The 21,101-nt window shown below is 45.0% G+C and overlaps 1 protein-coding gene across 1 annotated transcript in view; it reads left to right on the top strand.

Annotated features, from left to right (window-relative positions):
• The window catches only part of LOC139581818 (iron-sulfur clusters transporter ABCB7, mitochondrial-like), an 87,986-nt gene that overhangs the window by 64,618 nt on the left and 2,267 nt on the right, over positions 1–21,101 (top strand). The window contains exons 12-15 of the mRNA XM_071412005.1: positions 6,194–6,323; positions 6,608–6,779; positions 8,688–8,791; positions 17,048–17,155. Of these exons, the coding sequence (XP_071268106.1) occupies positions 6,194–6,323; positions 6,608–6,779; positions 8,688–8,791; positions 17,048–17,155 (514 nt within the window). The remainder of the gene's footprint in view (positions 1–6,193; positions 6,324–6,607; positions 6,780–8,687; positions 8,792–17,047; positions 17,156–21,101) is intronic.

Below are 21,101 nucleotides of genomic sequence, written 5' to 3'. Positions count from 1 at the left end.
GCATTGATGTGCCATCCTGGATGAGCTGCACTACCTGAGCCACTTGTGTGGGTTGTAGACTCCGTCTCATGCTACCACTAAAGTGAAAGCACCGCCAGCATTCAAAAGTGACCAAAACATCAGCCAGGAAGCATAGGAACTGAGAAGTGGTCTGTAGTTACCACCTGCAGAACCACTCCTTTATTGGGGGTGTCTTGCTAATTGCCTATAATGTCCACCTGTTGTCTATTCCATTTGCACAACAGCATGTGAAATTTATTGTCAATCAGTGTTGCTTCCTAAGTGGACAGTTTGATTTCACAGAAGTGTGATTGACTTGGAGTTAAATTGTGTTGTTCAAGTGTTCCCTTTATTTTTTTGAGCAGTGTATAAATATTAGGACGAGCAATGTCGGAGTGGCATTGACTAGAATACAGTAGAATAGAATACCGTATATACATATGAAATGAATAAAGCAGTATGTTAACATTATTAACGTGACCAGTGATTCTATGTGGCAGCAGCCTCTAAGTTGCAGGGTTGAGTAACCGGGTGTTAGCCGGGTAGTGACAGTGACTCAATTCAGAGCAGGGTACTGTGTGGGGGCTGGCTAGTGATGGCTATTTAACAGTGATGGCCTTGAGATAGAAGCTGTTTTTCAGTCTCTCGGTCCCAGCTTTGATGCACCTGTACTGACCTCGCCTTCTGGATGATAGCGGGGTGAACAGGCCCTGACTCAGGTGGCTGAGGTCCTTGATGATCTTTATGGCCTTCCTGTGACATCGGGTGGTGTAGGTGTCCTGGAGGGCAGGTAGTTTGCCCCCGGTGATGCGTTGAGCGGACCTCACTACCCTCTGGAGAGCCTTACGGTTGTGGGCGGAGCAGTTGCCGTACCAGGCAGTGATACAGCCCGACAGGATGCTCTCAATGGTGCATCCGAATTTCTTCAGCCTCCTGAGGTTGAAGAGGCGCTGTTCCGCCTTCTTCACCACGCTGTCTGTGTGGGTGGACCATTTCAGATCGTCGGTGATATGTGCGATGAGGAACTTGAAGCTCTTCACCTTCTCCACTGCGGCCCCATCGATGTGCTCCCTCTGCAGTCTCCTGAAGTCCCCGATCAGTTCCTTCATTTTGTTGACGTTGGGGAGGAGGTTATTTTCCTGGTACCACTCCGCCAGGGCCCTCACCTCCTCCCTGTAGGCCGTCTCTTCATTGTTGGTAATCAGGCCTACTACTGTTGTGTCGTCTGCAAACTTGATGATTGAGTTGGAGGCGTGCTTGGCCACGCCGTCATTGGTGAACAGGGAGTACAGGAGGGGGCTGAGCACGCACCCTTGTGGTGCCCCAGTGTTGAGGATCAGTAAAGTGGAGATGTTGTTTCCTACCTTCACCACCTGGGGGGGGGAGTCCATGACCCAGTTGCACAGGGCGGGGTCGAGACCCAGGGCCTCCAGCTTAATGATGAGTTTGGAGGGTACTATGGTGTTAAATGCTGAGCTGTAGTCAATGAACAACATTCTTACATAGGTATTCCTCTTGTCCAAATGGGACAGGGCAGTGTGCAGTGTGATGGCGATTGCATCATCTGTTGACCTGTTGGGGCGAAATGCAAACTTAAGTGGGTCTAGAGTGTCAGGTAGGGTGGATGTGATATGATCCTTAACTAGTCTCTCAAAGCACTTCATGATGACAGAAGTGAGTGCAAAGGGGCGGTAGTAATTTAGTTCAGTTTCCTTTGCTCTCTTGGGAACAGGAACAATGGTGGACATCTTGAAGCATGTGGGGACAGCAGACTGGGACAGGGAGAGATTGAATATGTCCGTAAACACTCCAGCTGTATGGGCCGGCAGCCTTGCGAGGGTTAACACTCTTAAATGTCTCACTCATTTTGGCCACGGAGAACGAGAGCAGGCCGTGTCGGTGGCACTGTGTTATCCTCAATGCGACTCTATTATCCTCAAAGCGGGCGAAAAACATGTTAAGCTTGCCCGTGACGGGGCTGGTTTCCCCTTTGTAATCCGTGATTTCCTGTAGACTCTGCCACATACGTCTCGTGTCTGAGCCGTTGAATTGCGACTCCACTTTGTCTCTGTACTGATGTTTTGCCAGTTTATTGTCTTATGGAGGGGATAACTGAACTGTTTCTATCCAACCATAATCCCAGTCACCTTGCCCTGGTTAAGTGTGGTGGCTCATAATAATGGTAGTAATGGTTCTGTGTTGTTTCAGGAAGAGCACCACAGTAATAATGGTTCTGTGTTTCAGGAAGAGCACCACAGTAATAATGGTTCTATGTTGTTTCAGGAAGAGCACCACAGTAATAATGGTTCTGTGTTTCAGGAAGAGCACCACAGTAATAATGGTTCTGTGTTTCAGGAAGAGCACCACAGTAATAATGGTTCTGTGTTGTTTCAGGAAGAGCACCACAGTAATAATGGTTCTGTGTTTCAGGAAGAGCACCACAGTAATAATGGTTCTGTGTTGTTTCAGGAAGAGCACCACAGTAATAATGGTTCTGTGTTGTTTCAGGAAGAGTACCACAGTAATAATGGTTCTGTGTTTCAGGAAGAGCACCACAGTAATAATGGTTCTGTGTTGTTTCAGGAAGAGCACCACAGTAATAATGGTTCTGTGTTGTTTCAGGAAGAGCACCACAGTAATAATGGTTCTGTGTTGTTTCAGGAAGAGCACCACAGTAATAATGGTTCTGTGTTTCAGGAAGAGCACCACAGTAATAATGGTTCTGTGTTGTTTCAGGAAGAGCACCACAGAAGAGCACCACAGTAATAATGGTTCTGTGTTGTTTCAGGAAGAGCACCACAGTAATAATGGTTCTGTGTTTCAGGAAGAGCACCACAGTAATAATGGTTCTGTGTTGTTTCAGGAAGAGCACCACAGTAATAATGGTTCTGTGTTTCAGGAAGAGCACCACAGTAATAATGGTTCTGTGTTGTTTCAGGAAGAGCACCACAGTAATAATGGTTCTGTGTTTCAGGAAGAGCACCACAGTAATAATGGTTCTGTGTTGTTTCAGGAAGAGCACCACAGTAATAATGGTTCTGTGTTTCAGGAAGAGCACCACAGTAGTAATGGTTCTGTGTTGTTTCAGGAAGAGCACCACAGTAATAATGGTTCTGTGTTTCAGGAAGAGCACCACAGTAGTAATGGTTCTGTGTTTCAGGAAGAGCACCACAGTAGTAATGGTTCTGTGTTGTTTCAGGAAGAGCACCACAGTAATAATGGTTCTGTGTTGTTTCAGGAAGAGCACCACAGTAATAATGGTTCTGTGTTGTTTCAGGAAGAGCACCACAGTAATAATGGTTCTGTGTTGTTTCAGGAAGAGCACCACAGTAATAATGGTCCTGTGTTTCAGGAAGAGCACCACAGTAATAATGGTTCTGTGTTGTTTCAGGAAGAGCACCACAGTAATAATGGTTCTGTGTTGTTTCAGGAAGAGTACCACAGTAATAATGGTTCTGTGTTTCAGGAAGAGCACCACAGTAATAATGGTTCTGTGTTGTTTCAGGAAGAGCACCACAGTAATAATGGTTCTGTGTTGTTTCAGGAAGAGCACCACAGTAATAATGGTTCTGTGTTGTTTCAGGAAGAGCACCACAGTAATAATGGTTCTGTGTTGTTTCAGGAAGAGCACCACAGTAGTAATGGTTCTGTGTTGTTTCAGGAAGAGCACCACAGTAGTAATGGTTCTGTGTTGTTTCAGGAAGAGCACCACAGTAATAATGGTTCTGTGTTTCAGGAAGAGCACCACAGTAATAATGGTTCTGTGTTGTTTCAGGAAGAGCACCACAGTAATAATGGTTCTGTGTTGTTTCAGGAAGAGCACCACAGTAATAATGGTCCTGTGTTTCAGGAAGAGCACCACAGTAATAATGGTTCTGTGTTGTTTCAGGAAGAGCACCACAGTAATAATGGTTCTGTGTTGTTTCAGGAAGAGTACCACAGTAATAATGGTTCTGTGTTTCAGGAAGAGCACCACAGTAATAATGGTTCTGTGTTGTTTCAGGAAGAGCACCACAGTAATAATGGTTCTGTGTTGTTTCAGGAAGAGCACCACAGTAATAATGGTTCTGTGTTGTTTCAGGAAGAGCACCACAGTAATAATGGTTCTGTGTTGTTTCAGGAAGAGCACCACAGTAATAATGGTTCTGTGTTTCAGGAAGAGCACCACAGTAATAATGGTTCTGTGTTTCAGGAAGAGCACCACAGTAATAATGGTTCTGTGTTGTTTCAGGAAGAGCACCACAGTAATAATGCTTCTGTGTTGTTTCAGGAAGAGCACCACAGTAATAATGGTTCTGTGTTTCAGGAAGAGCACCACAGTAATAATGGTTCTGTGTTGTTTCAGGAAGAGCACCACAGTAATAATGGTTCTGTTGTTTCAGGAAGAGCACCACAGTAATAATGGTTCTGTGTTTCAGGAAGAGCACCACAGTAATAATGGTTCTGTGTTTCAGGAAGAGCACCACAGTAATAATGGTTCTGTGTTGTTTCAGGAAGAGCACCACAGTAGTAATGGTTCTGTGTTGTTTCAGGAAGAGCACCACAGTAATAATGGTTCTGTGTTTCAGGAAGAGCACCACAGTAATAATGGTTCTGTGTTTCAGGAAGAGCACCACAGTAATAATGGTTCTGTGTTGTTTCAGGAAGAGCACCACAGTAATAATGGTTCTGTGTTGTTTCAGGAAGAGCACCACAGTAATAATGGTTCTGTGTTTCAGGAAGAGCACCACAGTAATAATGGTTCTGTGTTGTTTCAGGAAGAGCACCACAGTAATAATGGTTCTGTGTTGTTTCAGGAAGAGTACCACAGTAATAATGGTTCTGTGTTTCAGGAAGAGCACCACAGTAATAATGGTTCTGTGTTGTTTCAGGAAGAGCACCACAGTAATAATGGTTCTGTGTTTCAGGAAGAGCACCACAGTAGTAATGGTTCTGTGTTGTTTCAGGAAGAGCACCACAGTAATAATGGTTCTGTGTTTCAGGAAGAGCACCACAGTAATAATGGTTCTGTGTTTCAGGAAGAGCACCACAGTAATAATGGTTCTGTGTTGTTTCAGGAAGAGCACCACAGTAATAATGGTTCTGTGTTTCAGGAAGAGCACCACAGTAGTAATGGTTCTGTGTTGTTTCAGGAAGAGCACCACAGTAATAATGGTTCTGTGTTGTTTCAGGAAGAGCACCACAGTAATAATGGTTCTGTGTTGTTTCAGGAAGAGCACCACAGTAATAATGGTTCTGTGTTGTTTCAGGAAGAGCACCACAGTAATAATGGTTCTGTGTTGTTTCAGGAAGAGCACCACAGTAGTAATGGTTCTGTGTTGTTTCAGGAAGAGCACCACAGTAATAATGGTTCTGTGTTGTTTCAGGAAGAGTACCACAGTAATAATGGTTCTGTGTTGTTTCAGGAAGAGCACCACAGTAATAATGGTTCTGTGTTGTTTCAGGAAGAGCACCACAGTAATAATGGTTCTGTGTTGTTTCAGGAAGAGCACCACAGTAATAATGGTTCTGTGTTGTTTCAGGAAGAGTACCACAGAATAATGGTTCTGTGTTTCAGGAAGAGCACCACAGTAATAATGGTTCTGTGTTTCAGGAAGAGCACCACAGTAATAATGGTTCTGTGTTGTTTCAGGAAGAGCACCACAGTAATAATGGTTCTGTGTTGTTTCAGGAAGAGCACCACAGTAATAATGGTTCTGTGTTGTTTCAGGAAGAGTACCACAGTAATAATGGTTCTGTGTTTCAGGAAGAGCACCACAGTAATAATGGTTCTGTGTTGTTTCAGGAAGAGCACCACAGTAATAATGGTTCTGTGTTGTTTCAGGAAGAGTACCACAGTAATAATGGTTCTGTGTTTCAGGAAGAGCACCACAGTAATAATGGTTCTGTGTTTCAGGAAGAGCACCACAGTAATAATGGTCCTGTGTTTCAGGAAGAGCACCACAGTAATAATGGTCCTGTGTTTCAGGAAGAGCACCACAGTAAAAATGGTCCTGTGTTTCAGGAAGAGCACCACAGTAATAATGGTCCTGTGTTTCAGGAAGAGCACCACAGTAATAATGGTCCTGTGTTTCAGGAAGAGCACCACAGTAATAATGGTTCTGTGTTGTTTCAGGAAGAGCACCACAGTAATAATGGTTCTGTGTTGTTTCAGGAAGAGCACCACAGTAATAATGGTTCTGTGTTGTTTCAGGAAGAGTACCATCATGCGTATGTTGTTCCGGTTTTACGAGCCCCAGAAGGGAAACATCTACATCGCTGGACAGAACATCAGAGACGTTGGACTGGACAGTCTGCGCCGGGCCGTAGGGGTGGTACCACAGGTAAAACTAACTTGATTTGATTAAATGTATTGATCCTTTATTAAGTTGACTTGGACAACAATATACTCCCACAACAAGGGGGCACTGTGGAGGCATATAGAAACTACAGGTTCTTTCCTTCACATGTTGAAAGAACAGTTTGTGTATTTGTTCAGTGTGTTTCTACACTTTATCTTGTCCTCTCCAGATGTTTCCTCTCATGTTAAGCTGAAGGTATTGATTGTACTGTTTCCTCTCTCTGTCTCTCTACCCTCCTCCTTCTACCTCCCCTCCTCCCTACCCAGGATGCAGTGCTCTTCCACAACACCATCTTCTACAACCTTCAGTACGGGAACATCAACGCCACGCCAGAGGAGGTGTACCAGGTGGCACGGCTGGCAGGGATCCACGATGCCATCCTTAGGATGCCCCACGGATACGACACTCAGGTCGGCGAGAGGGGACTCAAACTGTCAGGTAGGTCAGACTCACTCTGGTCGGGAGAGGGGACTCAAACTGTCAGGTAGGTCAGACTCACTCTGGTCGGGAGAGGGGACTCAAGCTGTCAGGTAGGTCAGACACACTCTGGTCGGGAGAGGGGACTCAAACTGTCAGGTAGGTCAGACACACTCTGGTCGGGAGAGGGGACTCAAACTGTCAGGTAGGTCAGACACACTCTGGTCGGGAGAGGAGACTCAAACTGTCAGGTAGGTCAGACACACTCTGGTCGGGAGAGGGGACTCAAACTGTCAGGTAGGTCAGACACACTCTGGTCGGGAGAGGAGACTCAAACTGTCAGGTAGGTCAGACACACTCTGGTCGGGAGAGGGGACTCAAACTGTCAGGTAGGTCAGACACACTCTGGTCGGGAGAGGGGACTCAAACTGTCAGGTAGGTCAGACACACTCTGGTCGGGAGAGGGGACTCAAACTGTCAGGTAGGTCAGACTCACTCTGGTCGGGAGAGGAGACTCAAACTGTCAGGTAGGTCAGACTCACTCTGGTCGGGAGAGGGGACTCAAACTGTCAGGTAGGTCAGACTCACTCTGGTCGGGAGAGGGGACTCAAACTGTCAGGTAGGTCAGACTCACTCTGGTCGGGAGAGGGGACTCAAACTGTCAGGTAGGTCAGACTCACTCTGGTCGGGAGAGGGGACTCAAACTGTCAGGTAGGTCAGACACACTCTGGTCGGGAGAGGGGACTCAAACTGTCAGGTAGGTCAGACTCACTCTGGTCGGGAGAGGAGACTCAAACTGTCAGGTAGGTCAGACTCACTCTGGTCGGGAGAGGGGACTCAAACTGTCAGGTAGGTCAGACACACTCTGGTCGGGAGAGGGGACTCAAACTGTCAGGTAGGTCAGACTCACTCTGGTCGGGAGAGGGGACTCAAACTGTCAGGTAGGTCAGACACACTCTGGTCGGGAGAGGAGACTCAAACTGTCAGGTAGGTCAGACACACTCTGGTCGGGAGAGGGGACTCAAACTGTCAGGTAGGTCAGACACACTCTGGTCGGGAGAGGGGACTCAAACTGTCAGGTAGGTCAGACACACTCTGGTCGGGAGAGGAGACTCAAACTGTCAGGTAGGTCAGACACACTCTGGTCGGGAGAGGGGACTCAAACTGTCAGGTAGGTCAGACACACTCTGGTCGGGAGAGGAGACTCAAACTGTCAGGTAGGTCAGACACACTCTGGTCGGGAGAGGGGACTCAAACTGTCAGGTAGGTCAGACTCACTCTGGTCGGGAGAGGAGACTCAAACTGTCAGGTAGGTCAGACTCACTCTGGTCGGGAGAGGGGACTCAAACTGTCAGGTAGGTCAGACACACTCTGGTCGGGAGAGGGGACTCAAACTGTCAGGTAGGTCAGACTCACTCTGGTCGGGAGAGGGGACTCAAACTGTCAGGTAGGTCAGACTCACTCTGGTCGGGAGAGGGGACTCAAACTGTCAGGTAGGTCAGACTCACTCTGGTCGGGAGAGGAGACTCAAACTGTCAGGTAGGTCAGACACACTCTGGTCGGGAGAGGAGACTCAAACTGTCAGGTAGGTCAGACACACTCTGGTCGGGAGAGGGGACTCAAACTGTCAGGTAGGTCAGACACACTCTGGTCGGGAGAGGGGACTCAAACTGTCAGGTAGGTCAGACACACTCTGGTCGGGAGAGGAGACTCAAACTGTCAGGTAGGTCAGACACACTCTGGTCGGGAGAGGGGACTCAAACTGTCAGGTAGGTCAGACACACTCTGGTCGGGAGAGGAGACTCAAACTGTCAGGTAGGTCAGACATACTCTGTTGCCTTGTGTGTCAAGACTGCAGTATTGACTTCCTGTCCTGTCTCTGTTCCCGTGTGTGTGAAGACAGCATTATTAACTTGCTGTGTGTTTCAGGTGGGGAGAAGCAACGTGTGGCCATAGCCAGGGCCATTCTGAAGAACCCTCCTATCCTGCTGTATGATGAAGCTACGTCCTCACTGGACTCTATCACTGAGGAGGTAACCCACACACTTCACCTGTTGTCTCTTCTGCAGCTCAGTGTACCAACCAGTCAGCTCAGTAGATGTTAGGGGATAGAGTACACTGTGCCCTGAACTTGGAGAGGCCACGTCATATTATAGTTCTTACTGAATTACATGTAGATTTGTATTGCTTTCTTATTGTGAAGCTTTTTATATGGGCATATGTAAATATCATCAGGAGCACACGGGGGTGGGCAGGAGGGGTGATGATGACAGGAGATATTGCCGGCTGCTGCTGTGTTGACTTAGTTGTTTTCATGGCATTTCTCAGAGAAACCGGCTTCATATATATCCTGGCTGTCATATTGGCATCGGTGTGCTCCTAGAACATTCTACAACTATTTCTAATACTTGATGTTCCTGTGTTGTTTCTCTACAGTGTTCTAGAACTATTTCTAACACTTGATGTTCCTGTGTTGTTTCTCTACAGTGTTCTAGAACTATTTCTAATACTTGATGTTCCTGTGTTGTTTCTCTACAGCGTTCTAGAACTATTTATAATACTTGATGTTCCTGTGTTGTTTCTCTACAGTGTTCTAGAACTATTTCTAATACTTGATGTTCCTGTGTTGTTTCTCTACAGTGTTCTAGAACTATTTCTAATACTTGATGTTCCTGTGTTGTTTCTCTACAGTGTTCTAGAACTATTTCTAATACTTGATGTTCCTGTGTTGTTTCTCTACAGTGTTCTAGAACTATTTCTAATACTTGATGTTCCTGTGTTGTTTCTCTACAGCGTTCTAGAACTATTTCTAATACTTGATGTTCCTGTGTTGTTTCTCTACAGTGTTCTAGAACTATTTCTAATACTTGATGTTCCTGTGTTGTTTCTCTACAGCGTTCTATAACTATTTCAAATCAAATCTCAAATCAAATCAAATCAAATTTTATTAGTCACATACACATGGTTAGCAGATGTTAATGCGAGTGTAGCGAAATGCTTGTGCTTCTAGTTCCGACAATGCAGTAATAACCAACAGTAATCTAACCTAACAATTCCACAACTACTACCTTATACACACACACAAGTGTAAAGGGATAAAGAATATGTACATAAAGATATATGAATGAGTGGTGGTACAGAACGGCATGGCAGATGCAGTAGATGGTATAGAGTACGGTATATACATATGAGATGAGTACTGTAGGGTATGTAAACATAAAGTGGCATAGTTTAAAGTGGCTAGTGGTACATGTATTACATAAAGATGGCAAGATGCAGTAGATGATATAGAGTACAGTATATACATATGAGATGGGTAATGTAGGGTATGTAAACATTGTATTAAGTGGCATTGTTTAAAGTGGCTAGTGGTACATTTTTACATAATTTCCATCAATTCCCATTTTTAAAGTGGCTGGAGTTGAGTCAGTATGTTGGCAGCGGCCGCTAAATGTTAGTGGTGGCTGTTTAACAGTCTGATGGCCTTGAGATAGAAGCTGTTTTTCAGTCTCTCGGTCCCTGCTTTGATGCACCTGTACTGACCTCGCCTTCTGGATGATAGCGGGGTGAACAGGCAGTGGCTTGGGTGGTTGTTGTCCTTGATGATCTTTATGGCCTTCCTGTGACATCGGGTGGTGTAGGTGTCCTGGAGGGCCGGTAGTTTGCCCCTGGTGATGCGTTCTGCAGACCTCACTACCCTCTGGAGAGCCTTACGGTTGTGGGCGGAGCAGTTGCCGTACCAGGCAGTGATACAGCCCGACAGGATGCTCTCGATTGTGCATCTGTAGAAGTTTGTGAGTGCTTTTGGTGACAAGCCGAATTTCTTCAGCCTCCTGAGGTTGAAGAGGCGCTGCTGCGCCTTCTTCACAACGCTGTCTGTGTGGGTGGACCAATTCAGTTTGTCCGTGATGTGTACACCGAGGAACTTAAAACTTTCCACCTTCTCCACTACTGACCCGTCGATGTGGATAGGGGGGTGCTCCCTCTGCTGTTTCCTGAAGTCCACAATCATCTCCTTTGTTTTGTTGACGTTGAGTGTGAGGTTATTTTCCTGACACCACACTCCGAGGGCCCTCACCTCCTCCCTGTAGGCCGTCTCGTCGTTGTTGGTAATCAAGCCTACCACTGTAGTGTCATCCGCAAACTTGATGATTGAGTTGGAGGCGTGCATGGCCACGCAGTCGTGGGTGATTTCTAACACTTGATGTTTCTGTGTTGTTTCTCTACAGTGTTCTAGAACTATTTCTAATACTTGATGTTCCTGTGTTGTTTCTCTACAGTGTTCTAGAACTATTTCTAACACTTAATGTTCTTGTGTTGTTCTGGAACATTCTAGAACTATTTCTAATACTTGATGTTCCTGTGTTGTTTCTCTACAGCGTTCTAGAACTATTTCTAACACTTGATGTTCCTGTGTTGTTTCTATACAGTGTTCTAGAACTATTTCTAATACTTGATGTTCCTGTGTTGTTTCTCTACAGCGTTCTAGAACTATTTCTAACACTTGATGTTCCTGTGTTGTTTCTATACAGTGTTCTAGAACTATTTCTAATACTTGATGTTCCTGTGTTGTTTCTCTACAGTGTTCTAGAACTATTTCTAACACTTAATGTTCTTGTGTTGTTCTGGAACATTCTAGAACTATTTCTAATACTTGATGTTCCTGTGTTGTTTCTCTACAGCGTTCTAGAACTATTTCTAACACTTGATGTTCCTGTGTTGTTTCTCTGCAGCGTTCTAGAACTATTTCTAACACTTGATGTTCCTGTGTTGTTTCTCTGCAGCGTTCTAGAACTATTTCTAACACTTGATGTTCCTGTGTTGTTTCTCTACAGTGTTCTAGAACTATTTCTAATACTTGATGTTCCTGTGTTGTTTCTCTACAGTGTTCTAGAACTATTTCTAACACTTGATGTTCTTGTGTTGTTCTGGAACATTCTACAACTATTTATAATAGTTGATGTTCCTATGTTCCATAATAATGGCGCTGTAGGGGATGGCTGCCATTGGCCGATATCGATTTTTTCCTTGCCAAAAAAAACTATACCGATAACCGATATTTACATTTTTTGCGGCCTTTCTAACTTATAGTACAGTTAAATAGTTAACACTCACACATGGACGCAGCGGTCTAAGGCACTGCATCTCAGTGCAAGAGGCGTCACTACAGTCCCTGGTTCGAATCCAGGCTGTATCACATCAGGCCGTGATTGTGAGGCACATAGGGCGGCGCACATTTGTCCCAGCGTCGTCCGGGCCGTCATTGTAAATAAGAATTTGTTCTTAACTGACTTGCCTAGTTAAATAAAGGTTACACACACCATACTGACCAAAAAGTTATTTTGTTGGCGTATGTCCCCATTACCAGTAAAACAATCAAAACCTGTTTCTTTCACTTACTTGCTGTGCTGTTTCGTTGTTCATTTGTTCAGTCGTTTCATTCTCAACCAGGATTTCTATGGAACGCCGTTTGGGTCTTTGTGTGTCAAAAAATATACACGTCAAATAACACAACGTCTGTTTCAGTAGCTATAGTTGGCTAGCTAACTATATAGCTAGGTGTCATCATCTCAAATAACCCTAATTTATAAGACAGTTCTTATTTGATTAATGGTGGGCGGACCCATCTATGTGAAGCTAGCCACAATAAGGATTAGCCACAATAGTGGACTTTGAAGTTAGCCTTCAAAATAAAAGTATGGCATAATTCTACTATTTGTATTTATTTGCATTGACATACTTTTATTTTTGAAGGCAAACCGCAAATTCCTCTATTGTGCCTAAATCTTATTGTGGCTAGCTTCACAACACATAACCCGGTCCGGTCGAGCCTCACTAGGCAGATGAAGCTAGTTGGCTGCTTATAACGTTAGCTTTGGGCAACAGGGTTAAGTAGCTGGCTGCTAATAACATTAGCTTTGGGCAACAGGGTTAAGTAGCTGGCTGCTTATAACGTTAGCTTTGGGCAACATGGTTAAGTAGCTGGCTGCTTATAACGTTAGCTTTGGGCAACAGGGTTAAGTAGCTGGCAGCTTATAACGTTAGCTTTGGGCAACAGGGTTAAGTAGCTGGCTGCTTATAACGTTAGCTTTGGGCAACAGGGTTAAGTAGCTGGCTGCTAATAACATTAGCTTTGGGCAACAGGGTTAAGTAGCTGGCTGCTTATAACGTTAGCTTTGGGCAACAGGGTTAAGTAGCTGGCTGCTTATAACGTTAGCTTTGGGCAACAGGGTTAAGTAGCTGGCTGCTTATAACGTTAGCTTTGGGCAACAGGGTTAAGTAGCTAGCTGCTTATAACGTTAGCTTTGGGCAACAGGGTTAAGTAGCTGGCTAGCGATATATTTTCACAAACTGAAGTTCAATTTCAATAGGCGAACAACAATACTTACTCACAAGGATTCCTAAATCATTGCTAAGAATAATGAAAATGACTGCAGTTTCTACTGGTCATTGTTTTCAGGCTGGTTGTATTGGTGCTAGCTAGGTACCAAGCTAAAGCTAGCTACCCCAGAAGTTGCGGTCGAACAAATTATGCTTTATTGCCAATGTGGGATTGAAAACACACCGTTCGTGGCCGGTGTTTACTTGTTTGCAGACTTTTGTTGTACAGCTTTGACAGTGTTACTGTATCTTTTTTGACACGCAAAGACCCAAACGGCGTTCCATAGTATGTATGTCGTGAAGCTAATAGCAGTGACGCTATTAATGTGTAACTCCGGTAGGGCAACATCTGAAAAATAGCGCACTAGTGTGTACCGGTGCTCGACCAGTCGGCGAAAGCCAACATCACCCACGACAGAGAATGGTTGATTGTCAAGGGCAATGAATTCCATTATCTTAGCTTTAATGGATTTCGCATTTGAGTTGTCCTGCTGAAAATGTCTTACTATTTCAAATGACGGCTCGATCCACACAGCAGACATTGTGGGCTAGTTCAGGAATGCTGTGTTGAACGTATAGAGCACGTGGCGTCATTACGTCATGTACCTACGTTATATAGGTACGCACGTCAGCTTTGACATCGGTTTTGCACATCGGCGTTAAACTAGACATAGATTCCGATATGTTCACTGATATATCGTGCATCCCTACTCCTAACCAACTGTGCTATTTTGTTTGGTTTTTCGCATTGTTTGTAACTTATTTTGTACATAATGTTGCTGCTACCTACTCATGACCGAAAAGATCTTCTGAACATCAGAACAGCAACTCACCTCGAACTGGACCAAGACTTTTCTTTTAATGAGTCCGACATGAAGGATATACTGCTTTCCGGAGACCAAATCCCTGTCATTCGCGTGAAGGTGGAGATACAGAGGGAGAAGGTTGGGATGCCTTGTGAGGATTCAGAGGCGAGTGAGTAAATCACCACTACCATCAGTTCTATTGGCCAACCACTGGAGAATAAACTGGATGATCTACAGTCAAGACTATCCTACCAACGGGCATTAATAACTGAAATATATTATGTTTCACTGAGTCGTGGCTGAACGACGACACAGATAACAGAGAGCTGGCTGGGTTTTCCGTACATCAGCAGGACAGTCTGGTAAAACGAGGGGCGGGGGTGTGTGCCTATTTGTCAATAACTTCTAGTGCGCAATGTCTAATATTAAAGATGTCTTGAGGTATTGCTTGCCTGAGGTAGAGTACCTCATGATAAGCTGTAGACCACACTATCTACCAAGAGAGTTTTCATCTATGTTTTTCGTAGCCGTCTATTTAACACCACAAACTGATGCTGGCACTAAGACCGCACTCAACCAGCTGTATAAGGCCATAAGGAAACAAGAAAACGCTCATCCAGAAGTGGCGCTCCTAGTCCTGGTAGTGTGGTGCCAGGACAACAACCTCTCCCTCAGTGTCCGCAAGACAAAGGAGATGATCGTGGACTACAGGATAAGGAGGGCCGAACAGGCCACATTAACATCGACCTGGCTGTAGTGGAGGTCAAGAGTTTCAAGTTCCTTAGTGTCCACATAACCAACAAACTATCATTGTCCACCAAAAGAGTCGTGAAGAGGGCACAACAACACCTTTTCCCCCTCGAGACTGAAAAGATAAAGGTCTACAGCTGCACCATCGAGAGCATCATTAGTTGGCATCTCTGACCTCCTACCTGTAGGCTATCTCATCATTGTCGGTGATCAGGTCTAGCACTGTTGTGTTGTCAGCAAAATTAATGAGGGTGTTGGAGTCGTGCTTGACCACGCAGTCAGGGGTGAACAGGGAGTACAGGAGGGGACTAGGCACACACCCCTGAGGGGCCCCCGTGTTGAGTATCAGCGTGGCAGATGTGTTGTTACCCTTACCACTTGGGGACAGCCTGTCAGGAGACAGGCTTGGCCACGCACTCAGGGTTAGAGCGTTGGGCCAGTAACCGAAAGGTTGCTAGATCGAATCGCCCACTGTTCATAGGCCGTTATTGTAAATAGGAATTTGTTCTTAACTGACTTGCCTAGTTAAATAAAGGTTATATATATATATTTTTTTATCCTGACCGGTTGCATCACACTGGTATGGCAACTGCTCGGCATCCGAGACCGTGAGGCGCTACAGAGGGTAGTGCGTACGGCCCAGTAAATCACTGGGTCCAAGCTTCCTGCCATCCAGGACCTCTATATATACTAGGCTGTGTCAGAGGAAGGCCCAAAAATTGTCAAAGACTCCAGTCATCCAAGTCATAGACTCTTCTCTCTGCTACCGCACTGCAAAGAGGTACCAGAGCACCAAGTCTAGGTCCAAAAGACTCCTTAACAGCTTCTACGCTCAAACCATAAGACTCCTTACAGCTTCTACCCCCAAGCCATAAGACTCCTTTCAGCTTCTACCCCCAAGCCATAGGACTCCTTACAGCTTCTACCCCCAAGCCATAGGACTCCTTACAGCTTCTACCCCCAAGCCATAAGACTCCTTACAGCTTCTACCCCCAAGCCATAAGACTCCTTACAGCTTCTACCCCCAAGCCATAGGACTCCTTACAGCTTCTACCCCCAAGCCATAAGACTCCTTACAGCTTCTACCCCCAAGCCATAAGACTCCTTAACAGCTTCTACCCCCAAGCCATAAGACTCCTTACAGCTTCTACCCCCAAGCCATAAGACTCCTTAACAGCTTCTACCCCCAAGCCATAAGACTCCTTACAGCTTCTACCCCCAAGCCATAGGACTCCTTACAGCTTCTACCCCCAAGCCATAAGACTCCTTAACAGCTTCTACCCCCAAGCCATAAGACTGCTGAACAATTATTCATCATCCACCTGGACTAACTGAAACGAACTGCAAAAATCACTGAAGCTGGAGACTCATATCTCCCTCACTATCTTTAAGCACCAGCTGTCAGAGCAGCTCACAGATCACTGCACCTGTACATAGCCCATCTGTAAATAGCCCATCCAACTACCTCATCCCCCGTACTGTTATTTATTTTATTTATTTTGCTCCTTTGCACCCCAGTATCTCTACCTGCACACTCATCTTCTGCACATCTATCACTCCACAGTGTTTAATTGTAATTATTTCGCCACTTTGGCCTATTTATTGCCTTACCTCTCTTATCCTACCTCATTTGGACACACTGTATATAGACTTTTTCTACTGTATTATTGACTGTATGTTTGTTTATTCCATGTGTAACTCTGTGTTGTTTGTGTCGCACTGCTTTGCTTTATCTTGGCCAGGTCGCAGTTGTAAATGATAACTTTTTCTCAACTGGCCTAACTGGTTAAATAAAGGTGAAATAAAAAATAAAAAAATTTAAACTTTTTATTTAATTACATTTTTTACTTTAGTTTATTTAGTAAATATTTCTTAACTCTATTTCTTGAATTACATTGTTTGTTAAGGGTTTGTAAGTAAGCATTTCATTGTAAGGTATTGTATTCGGCGCATTTGACAAATAAAATTTGATTTGATCTACAGCACGTTAGATATATTTCTAACATTTGATGTTCTTGTGTTGTTCCGGAACATTCTATAACTTTTTATAATACTTGATGTTTCTCTTTCTCTACATCATTTTGGAAATCATTTCGAATTCTTCATGTTACTGTGTTGTTCTAGAACTTTCTAGAACTATTTGTAACATTCAATGTTTCTGTGTTGTAGAAAGTTCTAGAACTATTTCTAATACTTGGTGTTCCTATGTTGTTCTGGAACATTTTAGAACTGTTTCTAATACTTGATGTTCCTCTGTTTGTCTACAACATTCTAGTACCATTTCGAATAACTGTGTTGTAGAGCGTTCTAGAACTATTTCTAATAGTTCGTGTTGATTCTGTGTACTTCTAGAACATTCTTAGTTCCATGAAGGGTCTGGTCCAGGACCGGACGTCGGTGTTCATCGCTCACAGACTGTCCACCATCGTAGACGCAGACGAGATCATCGTACTCAACAAGGTAAGAAGACCTTCTCATAGTGATTTTTCCAAGGAGGGAGCTTTTTTTAAAATATTTTCCTGTTGAAAAGCATTATCCCAAGTATAAATACAGAAAATTACACACACTAAAGGGTAAAAAAACAAAAACATTTGGGAACAAAATAGTGTTTTTTAGATACAACTGCAAACTTTAAGTACTTTACTGTAATTATATACTTGGGATATAATTATTATTATTATTTAACCTTGCATAGTGGAGTCTTTTGTTTCGACTTGTAGCTATTTATCTAAACAATGAACCATAATCCCAACTCATAACGTTACTACCCTGCATGAATCTACAGGTAACTAAACATTAACCAACTAGGTTCAACGTTAGCTAGCTAACATTAGGCTATAACTAGCGATGCAAATAGCTCAGAGATACGAATAATATTACTGCACATATCATACATGTAACTTTGGCTAGCGAGACAGCCAGCCAGCTAACGTTAGCTAGCTAGCTAACCGTATACTTTATCTTGCAATGAAAACGACTTTCTGACAAAATTACAAACATATAATGTCTGAAAATGTAAACTGAACAAAAATATAAACGCAACATGAAACAATTTAAACGTTTTTACTGAATTACAGTTCATATAAGGAAATAAGTTAATTGAAATAAATTCATTAGGTCGTGATCTATGGATTTCACATGACTGGGTAAAGGCGCAGCCATGGTTGGGCCTTGGGAGGGCATAGCCCACCCACCAGGGTGCCAGGCCCAGCCATGGTTGGAGGGCCTTGGAGGGCCTTGGAGGGCATAGCCCACCCACCAGGGTGCCAGGCCCAGCCACAATACAAATTGTATTTGTATTTACTGATGGCATACACGTTTGTTATTAAGACACATGAAAGTTCACATGTTCCACAAGACATTTCTGCCCAAAATGTATGTTCTCCTATGAAGTAGTGACATACTCTTAGTTTCCTGAAACGAGTCACAAGTATAGGATAGGCTAAGCATTAGAATGAGATGCCTCAATACTATCGGTGGTAGGCCTCATGTCTCTCCAGGAGCTGATCTGTCCTCAGTATTGTGGAGTAATTCTAATGTTAAGGAAAGATTTGAATAGCGAAATCTGATCCGAGAGCAGCACTCCCTTTCTTTCGATCAGTATCGACAAATGCCTCAACCACACACTTAGCGACGGTTCTCAACAACACACTTAGCGACGGTTCTCAACAACACACTTAGCGACGGTTCTCAACAACACACTTAGCGACGGTTCTCAACAACACGCTTAGCGACGGTTCTCAACAACACGCTTAGCGACGGTTCTCAACCACACGCTTAGCGACGGTTCTCAACCACACGCTTAGCAACGGTTCTCAACCACACGCTTAGCGACGGTTCTCAACAACACACTTAGCGACGGTTCTCAACAACACACTTAGCGACGGTTCTCAACAACACACTTAGCGACGGTTCTCAACAACACACTTAGCGACGGTTCTCAACAACACACTTAGCGACGGTTCTCAACAACACGCTTAGCAACGGTTCTCAACAACACGCTTAGCGACGGTTCTCAACAACACACTTAGCGACGGTTCTCAACAACACGCTTAGCGACGGTTCTCAACAACACGCTTAGCGACGGTTCTCAACAACACGCTTAGCGACGGTTCTCAACCACACGCTTAGCAACGGTTCTCAACCACACGCTTAGCAACGGTTCTCAACCACACACTTAGCAACGGTTCTCAACAACACACTTAGCGACGGTTCTCAACAACACACTTAGCGACGGTTCTCAACAACACGCTTAGCGACGGTTCTCAACAACACACTTAGCGACGGTTCTCAACAACACACTTAGCGACGGTTCTCAACAACACACTTAGCGACGGTTCTCAACAACACACTTAGCGACGGTTCTCAACAACACACTTAGCGAAGGTTCTCAACCACACGCTTAGCAACGGTTCTCAACCACACGCTTAGCAACGGTTCTCAACCACACGCTTAGCAACGGTTCTCAACCACACGCTTAGCAACGGTTCTCAACCACACGCTTAGCAACGGTTCTCAACCACACACTTAGCAACGGTTCTCAACCACACGCTTAGCAACGGTTCTCAACCACACGCTTAGCAACGGTTCTCAACCACACGCTTAGCAACGGTTCTCAACCACACGCTTAGCAACGGTTCTCAACCACACGCTTAGCAACGGTTCTCAACCACACACTTAGCGAAGGTTCTCTCTGCATGGTGTTTTGGGAAACCGGGCTCTGTTTAGTTATGGGGAAACCGGGCCCTGTTTAGTTATGGGGAAACCGGGCCCTGTTTAGTTATGGGGAAACCGGGCTCTGTTTAGTTATGGGGAAACCGGGCTCTGTTTAGTTATGGGGAAACCGGGCCCTGTTTAGTTATGGGGAAACCGGGCTCTGTTTAGTTATGGGGAAACCGGGCTCTGTTTAGTTATGGGGAAACCGGGCTCTGTTTAGTTATGGGGAAACCGGGCTCTGTTTAGTTATGGGGAAACCGGGCTCTGTTTAGTTATGGGGAAACCGGGCCCTGTTTAGTTATGGGGAAACCGGGCTCTGTTTAGTTATGGGGGAACCGGGCTCTGTTTAGTTATGGGGAAACCGGGCCCTGTTTAGTTATGGGGAAACCGGGCTCTGTTTAGTTATGGGGAAACCGGGCTCTGTTTAGTTATGGGGAAACCGGGCTCTGTTTAGTTATGGGGAAACCGGGCTCTGTTTAGTTATGGGGAAACCGGGCCCTGTTTAGTTATGGGGAAACCGGGCTCTGTTTAGTTATGGGGAAACCGGGCCCTGTTTAGTTATGGGGAAACCGGGCCCTGTTTAGTTATGGGGAAACCGGGCCCTGTTTAGTTATGGGGAAACCGGGCTCTGTTTAGTTATGGGGAAACCGGGCCCTGTTTAGTTATGGGGAAACCGGGCCCTGTTTAGTTATGGGGAAACCGGGCCCTGTTTAGTTATGGGGAAACCGGGCTCTGTTTAGTTATGGGGAAACCGGGCTCTGTTTAGTTATGGGGAAACCGGGCTCTGTTTAGTTATGGGGAAACCGGGCCCTGTTTAGTTATGGGGAAACCGGGCTCTGTTTAGTTATGGGGAAACCGGGCTCTGTTTAGTTATGGGGAAACCGGGCCCTGTTTAGTTATGGGGAAACCGGGCCCTGTTTAGTTATGGGGAAACCGGGCTCTGTTTAGTTATGGGGAAACCGGGCCCTGTTTAGTTATGGGGAAACCGGGCTCTGTTTAGTTATGGGGAAACCGGGCCCTGTTTAGTTATGGGGAAACCGGGCTCTGTTTAGTTATGGGGAAACCGGGCTCTGTTTAGTTATGGGGAAACCAGGCTCTGTTTTGGCCCTGTTACCGTCGAGTTATGGGGAAAGCCATGGGCGGCCTGTTTTAGTTATGGGGAAACCGGGCTCTGTTTAGTTATGGGGAAACCGGGCTCTGTTTAGTTATGGGGAAACCGGGCTCTGTTTAGTTAATTATGTACCTCTTTCGGCTATTATATCTATTGAGGTAGAGTTCTCACTTATAACATTAATCTAGTGAGGTAGGAGGAGAGAGGACTGAGGAATAGAAAGAGGAGAGAGGACTGAGGAATAGAAAGAGGAGAGAGGACTGAGGAATAGAAAGAGGAGAGGAGGACTGAGGAATAGAAAGAGGAGAGGATGACTGAGGAATAGAAAGAGGAGAGGAGGACTGAGGAATAGAAAGAGGAGAGGAGGACTGAGGAATAGAAAGAGGAGAGGAGGACTGAGGAATAGAAAGAGGAGAGGAGGACTGAGGAATAGAAAGAGGAGAGGAGGACTGAGGAATAGGAAGAGGAGAGGAGGACTGAGGAATAGAAAGAGGAGAGAGGACTGAGGAATAGAAAGAGGAGAGGAGGACTGAGGAATAGAAAGAGGAGAGGAGGACTGAGGAATAGAAAGAGGAGAGG

The sequence above is a fragment of the Salvelinus alpinus genome, chromosome 7, assembly GCF_045679555.1.
Source record: "Salvelinus alpinus chromosome 7, SLU_Salpinus.1, whole genome shotgun sequence".
Lineage (NCBI taxonomy): Eukaryota > Metazoa > Chordata > Actinopteri > Salmoniformes > Salmonidae > Salvelinus > Salvelinus alpinus.
Note: the sequence above shows the minus strand (reverse complement) of the source record. Positions and strands in the feature narration are given on the sequence as shown.